Source organism: Canis lupus, chromosome 8 (assembly GCF_048164855.1).
Source record: "Canis lupus baileyi chromosome 8, mCanLup2.hap1, whole genome shotgun sequence".
Taxonomy (NCBI): Eukaryota; Metazoa; Chordata; class Mammalia; order Carnivora; family Canidae; genus Canis; species Canis lupus.
Window position 1 is genome coordinate 62,542,494 of NC_132845.1, and position 14,817 is coordinate 62,557,310.

The window sequence follows — 14,817 nt, forward strand, 5'->3', positions numbered from 1 at the left end:
TAGTTTCTAAATCCCTCTTTGCAGGGGCCTAGGTGGCTGTCAGGCATCTACCTTCAGCTCAGGTCATGATCCTGGAGTCCTGGGACTGAGCCTCACATCTGGCTCCCTGCTCATCAGAGAGGCTGCTTTTCCCTCTCCTTCTCCCTCTGCCCCCACCCCCCTCCACCTTCTCTCTCTTTCTCTTTCTCAAATAAATAAAAACTTTTTAATAAAATAAAATAAATCCCTCTTTGGACTGTTTGTTTGTAGAATTCTGTAGACTAGTGCAGAGAAGGCACAGGTATAGAGCCTGGCCCATGGAAAGTACTGAATCAAGGCTAGCTGCTTTGACGACAACGATTACCACCACTATTAGAGCAAGGAGCTGTCATCACTTTCAAAAGCACGATGCATCAGAATCCTAGACACAGCCAGATTTCCATGGTCTAAATATTGCCAGGCTTTTGAGACCCATCACGGACAACAGTTAATGCAGAGTGTTCATTGTAGTTTGTTCTGAATGGCTGAAAACTTGAAACAACTCAAGCTCCAAAAGTAGATTAATTAACTATGTTTTGGAATAGACTATCCATTAACATTTACAAAGAGCTTGCAAAAATATAGGAAAGTGTTAGGTTATAAAGTGGAGAAACAGGGTTTGAATGATGTGCTTCACTGTTTATAAAACATACACAAATGGAAAAAACACCAAGATTCCAGTGAGAGATTGTGGCTTCTATACATACATGTAAGTGCAATTTCTCTGAAAATCTCACTAACACAAGAGTAAAAGCTTTCCTTACTCTTTTTCCTGTACTTTGTACTCCCAAGAGGACAAAGAAAATAAAAGAAGGGACAACATCAAAAGACCATTAGAAGCTGGACAGCAGATGGAAGAGTAGTAAATAACTCAAAAATCTAAATCCTAGAGCGGCAATGGAAAAGCCAAGAAATTTCCACAGTCTCAGGAATGGGTAACCAGCAGTCACTTCTGGAAATGGTGAAGGTAGGGCTCAAACTGGAAGATTGTTTGGAGGTGTGGTGGGTTTTTTTTGTTTGTTTCGTTTTTTCTTTTTCTTTTCTTTTTCTTTTTTTTACTTTTCAGGAAATAATTACAGGAACTTGCAAAAAAAGTACAAGGAGGACCACCTGTTCTTCACCTCATCTGCAACAACCTGAAACAAGTATAGTTCAGTATCAAACCCAAGAAGGCTGAGATGGTGTGGCCTCCAGAGTTCCCTACTCGCTAGCCTGCATAAGATCCCAGCATACATGCAGATCTACGTAACCACCAAGGACAAGATGCAGAACTGGATCAACACAGAAGGCTGCTCATGCCATCCTCTATCCTCTTCGAGACACACACACCCCTTTCCCAAACCCTGACAACCTCCTCTTTTTTCCAGAAGAGATCGAATAAAATTGATGCAAATTACTCTTTTAAGTGTTTAGAATTTTCCAGGGATACACGTGGGCCAGGAAATAACTTTTTGGGAAGCATTTTAGTTATGAACTCAATTTGTTAATGCTTGTAAGACTATGCAGATAATATATTTCATGTTGGTTGAGTTTCATGAGTCTGTGGTTTTTAAGGAACTGGTCCGTTGCTCTTAAGGTAATGATCCCAAGGGATCATCACATCTTCCTGCTATACTGGTCCTCACCCTATAGCCCTTTTTGTCCACAGCTACTTTCTTTGCTCTCATGTATATTTTATCTGATATTAGTTAATGCAGCCACATTTGAAAAAATGAACATGTGAGTGATACCCCATCTTTCACCTTTCCCCTGTCAACCCACATAGGTGGCTGTGGCTGCTCGGAGCCTCTTGTTGCCAGAATAGGATAGGCCCTGTGTTTTTATCCACCTGTCAGTCTCTATCTTTGAACTGGTGCATTTAGATCATTTCCATTAAAAGTATTACTGATTTGCTAATGCTTAAAGCCGCCATCATATTATTTGTTTCCTGATTATGCCTCTGTTTCTTATGTTTTGCCTTCCAATGGGCTCCCTGGACCGTTTTAAGACTCTTTTGTATTTTACTGACAGTGGTTTTGAGTGCAGCACACTGTACAGCTGTCCTTGGGGTTACCTCAGACACTCAAACATACATCTGCCCCCCAGTCAGCAGTGTGACTGTATGCCGTGTTGAGGAGCAGAGGCAGGGCTCCCCCCACCTCTGCACCCTGGCCTGTCATCCCCCACACAAAGCGCCACCACTGCATAAGGTCATGGGCCTCCAACCCCCAAGGGGGGGGGTTAGCAAACGTGTGGAGGTCAGCAAACATGCCACTGCCCTCCTCCCATGTGGGAAATCCTGAGCTTTCCTCTGCTAACCTGACCTATCCAGGATGCTCCCCTGGCCACTCAGCAAGGGCAGGTCTCTTACTTGCACTCTGAGAAAGGCTTGGTTTCCCACCCGCCCCTGGAGCACACTTTCCCTGGCAAGACAGTCTGCTTCTCGCAGGGCAGGAACGATGCTATGCACTTCACCAGCCCCAGAGGACAGGTCCACGGTGCTCTAAGCAGCATCCACACACACACAGGACAGCTGTGCAGCTTCTTTCAAGGCCCTGTCTCTAATTTTCACATTAATTAGCATGTATCATGTATGAATCTCTGTGTTTTATATGATATGGGGTTTGCCCAGCTTCTTCTTCTTTTTTTTTTTTTTTTTAAAGATTTTATTTATTCATGAGAGACAGAGAAAGAGAGACAGAGAGAGGGTGGGGGCAGGCAGAGACACAGGCAGAGGGAGAAGCAGGCTCCATGCAGAGAGCCTGATGCATGCTCCATGCAGAGACACGATCCCAGGACTCCAGGATCATGCACTCAACCGCTGGGCCACCCAGGGATCCCTCACCCAGCTTCTTAAATCTGTTATGTTTATGCCCTACACCAAATCTGAGGAACTATCATTATTTCTTCAGATGTTTTTCCAGCTCGTCTTTCTGTGGCCTCTGGGGCTCCCATCAATGTATATTTATCTCCGGGGCCGGATCCCAGTAGCTCTGCTCCCATTTGTCAGCCATCAGCCTGTTTTCTGTCCTTCTGACTGGTGCCGTCTGTCCGTCCATCCACCTCTGCCCCATTGCTGAGGCTGCTCTAGGAACTTTGCATTTTGGTCAATGGATTTTCGAGGTCTACAGACATTTCTGTTGGGCTTTTGTCTGTTTTCAACACATTTCTCCTTCTGTGTTGAGGTTTACCATTTCTTCGCTTGTTTAAAGAAGATTCTTGTCTGCTGCAGCATTTTTATGACTGCTGCTCTATGATCCTTGTCAGATAATTCTACCACCGACGTCATTGCTCTGCTGCTGTCTGCTGATTGTCTCCTCTTGTTCAAGCTGATAGCCTGGCTCTGGGTACGACTTGAGACTTTCTACCATATCCTGCAACCGAGTGAATCTGCTCTAGGCAGTAGCCCCTGTGTAGCGGCAGTGCCAGGTCCAGGAGGCAGGTGCAAGTCCCACCACCTGTGGGCCCCGTTCACGCCATGCGGGCAGGGGGGTAGCCTGCACACAGTGGGCTGTAAGCTGGGCTCCCCATGGGGTCCCACAGACACCAGGGCCAGGAAAACAAGGGCCACTTCGCTGCTCCAGGTTGGAGCACGGGCTTCCTGGCAAGCCTGTGGAGCCTGCGGCAGTGGGAGAAGGTAAGCAGGCCGCTGCCATCTAGCCTCAGCTCTTAGATGCCAAGGAGGTGGGGAAATCTGGGTGCTGGTGGCTTCTGCTCAGCGGGGCACAGAAGGCCGGCTTCCTTTGCCCTACTGACACCCCTGGCACTGCTGCTCTAGGGACTGGAGGGGAAGGTGGGTTACTGCTGGCCCAGCTGACATGGCCTGTGGGGCCTGAGTGCTCCTGCTGGTCATCATGGGGCAGGTGTTGTCAGGAGAGTTTTCTCTGGAGCGTCCTGGGTATGTCTGCAGCTGGCAGCCTAGGCAGCTCCTCAGCCAGGGACTCAGGGGGTTCATCACCACGTCGCTCAAGTCCCAGAGTCTCACGTGGGCCACCTCTTCTCCTATTCCAGGTCTTCCCTGCTTGTGTGCCACGACAGGTTTTGAGTTATACAGTGAGGACATAGGTGGAAGGGGCTGACTGACCAGAATGGGACTTGGAGATCCTTGGAAAAGCCATCATCTCTGTGACCTCCTTGGTGTCCTCCATCACCTTTTTCTCTCCCCATCTTAGAGGAATATCAGAGGTTTATTTTCTTCATAGAGAAAACAGCAGTTCTCCAGGCCGAGGAATACCAAAGTGCAAAGTCACCGCGGTGACCGGGGGACCATGGGAAGGTTTCCATAGTGATGCTGAGCTTGCCATTCTGTTCCCTCAGTTCCCAGGCAATGGCAGCACTTCCACTTCACAGACAGGATCTTCCCCAAAGACACACCACTTGTGAGGTCCTGGGAGGTGGCCCAGCAGAGCCCTCCAGGCCACCACACTCCTGAGGACAGCATCTAGCACGAAAGACCAAGGTCTGGTTTATACCCGCCACGCTGTCCATGAAGGGCAGACAGGTGCAAGCATGGTTTACTCATAAAGCTACAACGAGTCCTACATATAGAAAGATATTCAAAGGACAACCACCATACAACAAGAAATTTTAAGAAACATCACAGCAGAAATACAATAAGACTAATAAATCTAAGAAAATTTATAGAAAATAGAAAAAAAGATGAAAAATATGATCAAAAATGTTTTTAAAACAGAGCACTAATTCAGAAAGTTTAATACCCAAGTGATACTAGTCTCAAAGAGGTACTAGAGAAATGGAAGTGAGGAATGGAATGGGCCGCTGAGCGCCCCATGTAGCTCATGAACACAGGGCCACGGCAGAGTGGGTCTCTGGGTGCCAGGAGAAGACTCAGGCCTTAAGAGAGACAGACACAGGCACATGCCTCATCCACAGCCCACCGCACAAGTCAGCGCAGGGTGGAGAGAAGCAGATGACACCGCGGGCTGGCAGATGGCCTCCGGGCGAGGCCACCATCTTCAGACCGTGGAGCAGGGGGTTGACGGAGGGGCCCACATGTGGTCGTCAGGACATCGCTCACAGAGGTGCCCATGGCTCAGTGCTGACCACAGGCTTCCCTATCTAACCTCCCAACAGAGCTGCCCCATCGGCAGGGAGCATGAGGCCACAGAGATGCCTGCAGGCTCCCTGCTTGACTCTGACAAACCCGGTGCTGGAGGACAAGCTCATGGCCTGTGAGCACCAGGGCTGGAGGGCTGCCTCCTCCTGGCCACACCACCTCCCCAGCAGGACCACTCACTGAGGCCCACAGCCCCAGGTCTGAAAGGAGTTGGCATCAGCAGGTCTGAAATGCAGGGAAGCTGGTTTTGCCTTCAAGGCCTGAGTTGTGGGTGGGGACTGGGCTGCCAGGGCCTCTCCAGCGCTGCCCTCATCTCTGAGATCAGCCACTGGCCCTGGGAGCTCAGGGGGCAGGCTCTATGTCTTTCTGATCGTGGACTTGCAGGTGCACAGAACACAGGATATTCTACAAGGACTATCTATATAAGATTTTTTTTAAAAAACTGAGTAAGAGCCTAGTACTTTGCCTTCTGAAAATGGTGTGAGTGGAACCACAGGGCACAGGGCCTGTCATCCTCTGAGGGGGGCTGAGGTCTCGGGTGGCAGAGAGGGTCTAGGGCTAAGCCAGGAGTGGTGGGAGGGCCCAGCAGGTGCGGCAGAGTTGGGCGTGAATCCACAAATGACTCAGATCTGCTAGAGCTGCCATGTGACACCAGAAAGGAACCAGGATTTATTTCAGCTGAAAGGGCCTCGCAGCCTCCACTTAAATCTCTTGAGGAGAGTCCCCTCATTTGCTCGTTAAAGAGCAATATTCCGTGTGTGTGTTTGTGTGACATGTGCAGTTAACACATCACCAGCCCCTCATGTCCTTGACCACACACCGAATGCACATGCACTTCACATGTAACACACCCATCTGCCTGTGCCCATCCCCGTCCCCTAGGGCCAGCAGCCCATGAGCAACCCATTCGGCCTCCTCTGCATCTAGGCAACAAGAAATTACAAAGATAGTGGGGAGGGGCACTAGGGCTCCCCCACTCTCTTATGCGAGGAGTTGGAGCAAAGGGGCCAGGGCATCCTCCTGGGGTGGGGGGTTGCTGCCTGTCGGCATCCCCACCCCCAGCTGAAGGGCCACTTTGAATGGCTCCTTGCAGCTTCCCAGAAAAGCAAAGTATGGCATGTGACATAGGGAAAACTGAGGCATGGCACCACTTTGGAACATTTACTATAAAGGGGATGCCAAGAGGAGCAGAGGCACCAGGTGCATGGGGTGAATGGCGGGGTGCTCCATGGGATCTGCCCACAACCCAGTGCTGAGGGGCTGGCAGGGGCTCACAGACCTTGTTTCCCAGCTACTGGTCCAGGGAAAGGGCAGGGGTCAGGGGCTCCCTATGGCTGTGCTTGGTGGACCCCAGAGCCTGCCCAGCAGGTGCCCTCACCACAGGGCCAAGGGGGAAGTGCACGAAGTCCTGTGCTGTCAAATGTGGCTCCAGCTCCCCGTCCAGCGGCCAGAAACTCAGAGGGCAATGTGCACGTGTCCTGGCAAGCAGTCCACACAATTGCCGACCCAATTTCTATTAATTGGCCACAAAGGCTTGTCTCCCACAGTTGCTTTCACCAAACAAGACGGTGGGGACAGGCAGCTTTGATCTTGATGTACAGCATATCATTGATAAAGCCTTTTATTTAGATTTTAAAAATAAATAAAAATGAATCTACCAGAGGTGTGCCAGACTACACAAATGAGAGCACAGCCGGCCCTGCTCTGTTGACAGCAGACAAGGTCCTGGAAGTCCCACTCGTATCTCTAGGGGGTCCTGCTAACCACTGCACCTGGAGGCTCAAGTCCATAAGAGAAGGGTCCCAACTACCTGCCATATGGCCAGAGAGGCGCTAAGGCAGAGCCTGGAGGCCGCCTCTCATCTGCATTCCCACACTTGGCACGAGACTCCCAGGGCAGCACTCAAGGCCCCTCAGGATCATATCCAGCATGCCGCCCCTGGAAGCCACCTATCTGTGTCCCGGGAGCCCCTGTGCCACTCCTCCTCACCTACTTACCATCAGGACCCAAATAAACCCCACCTGCTCTCCAGGGCCCTGAGCCCACCCTCAGATTCCAACTGCACTCATCGCTGGGCTGGGGCTGCTCCTAGAGGTCAGGTGTTGGAGAGTGTTTTCCGCATCTCTTCACGGGGACGTTACCATAGCAGATCCTCAGCTGACTCTTGGCTGGGAGACAGCTGTCCCCTTGCCAAGCCCCTCTTCCAGACCCCAACTCAGGACAGCCCAGGAAGCTTTTACACGACAGATATGATTGCTTCTGTGCCCTGAAATCTTTGCCAGCTCCTGGGAATAAGGCCACATCCTTACCAGGCCCTCATCTGGCCTGGCCTGGTCCCCATGCCCTGCTGGTCTCTGTCCAGTATGGAGTCCTTCCTTCCACACCACGTCCTCACATACTGCCGCCTCCCTACTCCCCTGGGGTCCCCGCCCCTGCCTGGCCCACCCACAGAGCTCATCACACCGCAGACCCCATGGACACCTGTTCTCATAGCACCTCTGCCATGCTTCCTGCAGCCCGATGCTGCAGACCGGATTTTATGTAACATCCTCCCAATCCCTGTTAAACTGTAAAATTCAGGAAGAGAGAAGATGTACCCTTGCTCACCACTGCTTGGTCCTCATGCTCAGCCTAAAGGACGCCCATCCCACATGCTCCTTTCTGAACAAGTCAGAGAATAACAAATTGGCGACTTTGGAATTGGGGAGCAGGAGGCATCTCTAGTGACAGCTATCTATGAGGCTGAGGTCCTGACATGAAAGAAGTGCTGAAAACAATGGAAGAAACCTGGAATCCAGAGGACGCCATCACTGGCACCCACACACTTCCCATGGAGACATCCATGGCCCACATGCAGTCTCGCATCCAGTTCTTACAACCTGCAAAGGAGGGCTGTCTGCCCAGTCAGAGGAGGACACTGGCCCAAGGAGGGGCACAGGGCCTGGCCAGCTCACACCCCAGCCCCAGGCAACGTCACCAAGCAGCAGGGTCCTTGCCCACATCTCCCCGACCACCAAAAGCACCTGAGGATGGGAACCCGTGCACCCTGGGCCTGTCCCGTGGAGGCACTCAGAGCACCCCAGAACCAAGGCTGCTTGGCCTGCACTCGCTTTGCACCCAGAACTTCTGGGGAGATGGCATCTACTTGCCCATCAGCCACTTTCCAGTAACAGACTGAAACAGCAGGGCCAGCTCAGTGACCCAAGGGGAGCTCTGCCTCAGTCTCCCTGAAAACCTCCTCCTTTAGAACTTGCTACCTCTCCCGGACCAGGGAGTGAAGAGGAGCCCAGCTGAGCTACTCCTCACCAGGCATGGTGCTGTGTCAGGATGGGGTCAGGAGGCATCAGGAAAACCTCTGGGGGAAACAGGAGGTGCTCTGAGCTGGTTCGATACATAGGCTGAGGGTGGCCCAGCAGGCACATGGGAAGCACCCTGTGAGCAGCTCCCTTCTGAGATAGGGCTGTCTGTGCCTAGCTCCAGACAAGCCCTTGCTCACAGGCCCTGTTGCCATGGCACAGACAGCAGGACCCTGCCTGGCCCTCAGCTCTGGGGGAAGAGCCAAGTCTGTGCAGAGGATTCTGTGATTCAGAAAGGCAGGCCCAGAGGCCAGAGGTGCTGACATACCTGAGCGAGCTCACCTCCTCCCTGGACAGTGGGAAGCTCTGCTCGGCGGTGCTGGATTGAGACTGTAGCATCTTCACCTCCATCTCCAGCTAGAAGAGAGCATAGGCAGGTCAGCAGGAGATGCTGCTGCAGCCCCTTATCCCAACAGGCCCTAAGTACCCAAGATCCTGCAACTGACTTCTGTGGGGAGAGGGTGGTGCTGGGGGCAGAGCCGTCATCTCCTGGGCTACCCCGTGTCCTGAGGACCCAGGCAGCTGCACCTCACAGCCTGCCAGCTACGCAGAAGCAACCTCTCTCTCTGTGTCCACCTCCAGGACAACAAGACATTCTGGAGCATGCTAACGGGAAACATCAAAATCTGGGGAAAGGAGGTTACAGAAACTGGAAAGAACACAGTCTGAGTTTACCAAAGCTTTGATCTGTTTTAATAGTCATGGTATTTTATTTATTTGCTGCTTCAAATTCCCTTGCAGAATGACAGACGATGGACAGATTGCTTGGAAGGGAATAGGGACTTCATGGTAACTGGGGGGGTGCTGGTTGGGGCCAGAGAAGGAGCAGGGAGGGGGGTTCCTGCCTGTTGGTCCAGGTGCAGGCACAGGGCAGTGCAAGGGCCTTCACGAGAGCGAGCCTGCATACAGCCCCCAGAACTTCCACTCCCAGAGTCCAGGGCTATTCCGGACGGCACCGTCTGCCAGATGTGGTTCTGTCCTTTTGATCTGACTGTGGTCAGTCTGGTAGCTGTACGCCCGGTTCTTGGATCAGAACACTCAGTAACCAATTACACAACAAGAGAGGAGAGCAGGGGCGTGGTGGACTGGGGACACAGACCCCAGAATTGACTCCCAGTCGCACTCAGACTGCCCGACATGCACCGAGGCTGGTCTACTGTGGCACAGACATGGGTTTTGAGGCTCCTTTATGGGACTCTTGCGCTCGGCTGTTTTTCTGGCCATCTCAGCCCATGGGGTGCTCTGAATGCCCCCGATCTCTCAGCATTCAGCTTGTCTGTGAATGAATGGGAGACTGGGAGAGGGGGCAGGTGGGCCTTCATCTCTCAAAGGGCTTTCGCGGAAGGCGCAGTCCTGTGGGTGGCGGGCACAGCACCAGGACCATGGACCTGCAGTTTTTGCCACTCTGAGAGCTCGCTGCATTGTGTTTCTCACACAAGAGCTGTCCTTAGGGCAGACATCCTCTATGGCCTCTGATAAGTCGTTACTTGTTAGAAATGACCTCAGTCAGCTACAGGAACCAGCACAGGTGTGAGCTGACAGGTGTGTCAAGCTCCAGAGCCCCACAGAAGTCCCTGAATGGAACAACGACTGTGACAGTCTGGTGAGCGCTTAGGGGGAGCTGGCAGGGTGGGAGCGCAAGGCAGACACAAGTCTCTCCCACCACACAGCTCCTACACGGCCACTCCCCACAGTGGCCCGTCCTGATGCCCCAAAGGGAGGCCACTCGGTCTTCCCACCCGACTCCACAAAGGCTCAAGGGACAGGTGATTTCAGGCACGCCCACCCACAGGCACAGGCTAGGAATGACAGGGCCAGTCCAGGTCTGCAGACCCACCTCACCACCCTCCAGGCCCCTTAACTGGGGTGGCTGAGAGCTCCCAGGACATGGATGATGCCGCTGTCCTGAACTGGAAACAAACAGTGTCTCCGGGAAGGGTGTCAGCCATCAGCATGGTCCAGGGGTGAGGGAATAGTGTCTCCATGTCTCCTGAGGCAGCTTATTTAGGAATTCTTGGGCCCGAGGCATCCAGCCTATGAGGCCCGAGGCGTCCAGCCTGTGAGGCCTCAATACTAATCATCGAGGTCCCAAGTGGGCCCCTTGTGCAAGTGGGCTCCCCCATCCTGCTGGTCATGGAGAGCAAGCACGAGCTGGAGTGGCCTTGGCAATGTCTCCAGAGGAAGAGAGTGAGTTAGTCTCCACACACTCAGCTGCTCCACGCATGCCTGCCAGTGCCCACTGGCATGAGGTCCCCTGCACAGAACAGGCATTACACGATCACATAGTGGCACCATGACGTGATGACATGGACCAAGGCCTGCCCACGCTCACGGTGAAGCGGCATCCACTGTGTCTGGGGCCTCTCCTGCCCCTCCCACATGCACACCTCCCTGAACTGGCCAGGCTCACCGCTCCTTTCGTATGCCACCCAGACATGCACGCAGGAGGTGGGTCCTATGCCCTCTTCACGGCCATGGCCAAACAGGCCAGTGGACACACTGGCCTCACTAGAACAGGATGACTCTCCTGGAAGGACACAGAACCAGCTGAGTCCTGTCTGGGAAGATCCCCCTCAGTCTTTTCTCGGTGGGAGGGCTGAGCAGAAGAGGTGCTGAGCAGAGGAGGGAGACACACCTCACGGCTGCAAGTGTCCATGCAGCAGACAAAGCTGGTCTGCAGAGCTGCAAGGCAGGACATTTCCCAGGGATGCCACAGTCCTGGCCCCTCGTTGTGGGAGCTGTAAACCTTATGCAGCCTTAGGACCTGAGGTTCTGATGTGGCACACAACACGTATACCCCCCAGAAACCTGCACAAAGCACCCTAGTCATCTAGGCACTACCCACAGCCCACTGGAGCCGTTAGGCTGTGGGGTTCCAGAATCAGCTTGTGCTCCCACCAGCAAATATGAATAGGTTCTTCCGTTTATTTCTCTGTTAGAAAAACGGTGACAGCCTGCACACAGTTTTGTACTCTCATTTTCTCCCTTCATCTATTTTGGAGAGATTTCCCAACCAGCACAAGAAGAGCCTCCCTGGTTCACATGTGTGGCTCCGTGAACTCCACCCCATCAATGTCCCACCTCTTGCTGACCCATCGCTCATGGGCGAAGGTTTCTGCAGCTTCCCATCTGATCCCATGAGGTCAATGCTGGGGCAAGGCGGCTCTGGGGTGTGCTGGTCCCCCCACGTGTAAGCAGCTCCCCACAGCGAGTATCCTCCTGTGACCGACCTCCCTTCCCCAGATGGACCCGGATGTCCCTGTATGAGTATCCTGAAGCATGATGGCCCTCACAGATGTATGATTCCACATTGTCACTCACCACATTCTACCCCTGCTTCTGACTTCCTTTTCCATCCACTGTTCCATCCACAACGTCAGGGCGCTTTCTCTCTCCCACCCCATCACTCCCCTCAAACACCCCAACAAAATTGCTTTAGAGAACACTGGGACTGTATCAATGCCCACTCTGGGGAGTCAGTGTGTGAGGACACAGCTGCCTGTCCTATTCACGGGGGTGCTGTCAGCCTCACACACACACCCCAACAGGCAGCAGGCCTGGGGCTTCTTCCTGTCTGTGCCCGCTGTTGTACATGGGAGGCATTTTCTTGTATTGTCTAACTTGTGTCTCCACGTGCAGGCCTGAAAATCCCTGGGCATTCATTTTGTTCCCCACCCTTGCCCGCTGTTCCAGCTGCTGCAGCAGCTCTCAGCAGGCGGTCTCGGTTCATGATCATGTCAGCCGGAGAGATTGGTGGCCTCCCTCCTTCCCAGCCTGGGGGCTGCACCTCCACACCAGGAACCCAGGACGTCCTGAACCTGTTTTGTGGCTCCTGGGAGCTGAAGCTCTAACTTACAGCATGTCAGTTTGGGGCTGAAATAAATATACTTTATTATGTTGAGAAATTATCCATGTGTTCATATTTCATAAAGACTGAACACGGATTTCTGTAAAATGCCTTTTCAGCAAATATGGAGCACATACCCAAAAATCAAGCCAGCAGTCCAATGTGGGGGAAACCGTGGGGCGCGTCCCAGGTGCTTGGGGTGGCATCCGCAGCCTGAATCCCGTGCATGCACGACACCCACACCGCACAGTTGTCACTCACCTCCCAAAAGTCTCCCCCTCAGAGCCTCCAGTCAGCATGTGTGGGGCACACACCTGATGCTCTCACAGAATCTCCCTCAAAACTGCCTCAATCTGATACAATTTCTTTTCTTTGGGGAAGGACAGGAGCAGCCATTTTGCAACAAATGTATAACTGGTCTCTTTAACATTTCTATCACTTCCAGAGTCAATAGGTTTCACATTCCTAGAAAGTATTCATTTTATTCAGATTTGTTTTTTTCTCTTAAGATTTTATTTATTCATGAGAGACACAGAGAGACTGAGGCAGAGGAAGAAGCAGGCTTCCCATGGGGAGCCTGATGTGAGACTCGATCCCAGGACCCTGGGATCATGCCTTGAGCCAAAGGCAGACACTTAACCACTGAGCCACCCAGGAGTCCCTACTCAGATTTGTATTTAAGTCGATCTGTGATATAACTTACATCTATTCTTTTTAGATTTACTTCCAAGTTTTCTTCCTTTGCCATTGAGGTATAGCTCACACATGATCCAGTGCAGAAGCCCTGGGCTGGCTCCGGACCATGCACATCCACACCTGTGGGGCACCACGAGTAGGACCTGAGGGCTGAGCACCAGGGGGGCTCCCACATTCCTCCCTGCCGGAAACTCTGATGATTCTCAGTTCTTGTGTGGAGGAGGGCACATCTACTTATTTTTCACTGGGACTGTGAGTGATTCATACATTTTACTGGCTTTATTTTGGGGCACAGGCACTTGGATTTATTTATTATTTCCACTATTTTTCACTTTTTTATTAACTTCTGCTTTGATCTTTGCAGATTCCTAGTTCTTGCTTTACTAGGGCTTATTTTGTTTTCCTTTCCTGAGTTCTTGAGTGGGGTCTAATCTATCTCTATTCACAGTTTCCTGCTCAATAATATAAATATTTAATCTGTAAATTTTCTTCTCAACTCTGTTCTGCCTCCCAAAGGCTCTGAGACATGTTTTCTAGATTCCGTGCATTTCCAGATGCCCTTTCCTCTTGGACCCAAGAAATGCTAAAGATGGAGGTTAGGGTTTTCTTTTTCTGTTTTGTTTCGTTCATAACCTGGAATTCATCACATTGTGATCAGGTGTGCATGTCTCCATCAGTTCTACCTGTTTGAGCTTATGAAGATTTTCTGTATTGTCAACACATGGTGAATTCTGGTAAACATCTCCTATGAGCACTTTACAAAAAGAGTATCCTTTAGTTTTGGGGTTGAGGGTTTCATGTAAAACAGACTGTATTTCTTCCATCACTGATTCTTGGCCCACTTGAAATATCACGGGTCACGAAGTAAAACAAATTCTCCTCATGGTGGCATCCTTGATGATTCCCCCAAATCTCTCCCCATTTCTGCTCTTTCTGAACATTGATGATATATGTGTGCCCTGTTCATCTTGTTTACTTTTTTGTGTGAAATTCTCTTGATCTTTATAAGAGTCTGTATCTTTTTGTTGTAGTGGTTACTTTCATAACTCTTTACTTGATACAATATCTGCACTTTTCTGCTTTCGACAGTTCCTGTTCACCTCCTACAACGGATGTATGTGAGAGTCGGACATATCTCACCTCTTGCTGTCCACTGCCCACAGTTAAATGTGTGCTTGCTACACAATGTTAACTTACGTTGTTTTAACCTTCAGCTACCGTGGCTGAACACTGCTGCTGCCATGTCTGCTCCTGTCTTCTCCCTTCCTGAGAACTTCCACAGAACAGGTCAACTCCACGTTTGCAGAATCCATGGCACCCACCTGGTCCTGCTTCCTGAGCTCCATGCTGGTTGCTCAGCTCCAGCCACTGCTCCCTGTAGACATGCACCTCAGCCCTCAGGGCCACCAGCTCCAGCTCAGCCTCTGTTCCGGCTCCACGGATATCCCCAGATTTGCAGCAAAACTCTCTTAATTTTCATCTGCTCAAGGTCAGGTTGTTAATTTTTTCTGTGAAAATTTTTTGTTATCTGCTTTTCTCCAAAACTTCTGGGTTTTACAAAATTGTGTGATGTTGCCTTTATAACTCATCAGTGAAGGTGACTTTCATTCAATGTAGCTTTGTGCAAAAGTCCAGACTGCAGAAAGGATGAGCTGCCTTCTCTTTTTCCCAATCTGACCAGGTGGCTCTGAGTCCTGTGTACCTACCCAACCTCTCTCTGCATGAAGGGGAAGCCACAAGCTCCCTGTACATCCAAGAGCCACTCAGACCTGTCTGAACTGACTGGCCTCTGCCTCCCTGCCTGTGGCCACCACGCCTACCCCACTGCAGGGCAAACAGGGGTG

The 14,817-nt window shown here is 51.5% G+C and overlaps 1 protein-coding gene across 11 annotated transcripts in view; it reads right to left on the reverse strand.

Moving 5' to 3' along the window:
* MAD1L1 (mitotic arrest deficient 1 like 1) overlaps positions 1-14,817 on the reverse strand; it is a 353,832-nt gene that overhangs the window by 119,256 nt on the left and 219,759 nt on the right. For all 11 annotated transcript variants that reach the window (XM_072836729.1, XM_072836726.1, XM_072836727.1 and 8 more), the window contains one exon: positions 8,699-8,787. In XM_072836729.1, the coding sequence (XP_072692830.1) occupies positions 8,699-8,787 (89 nt within the window). The remainder of the gene's footprint in view (positions 1-8,698; positions 8,788-14,817) is intronic.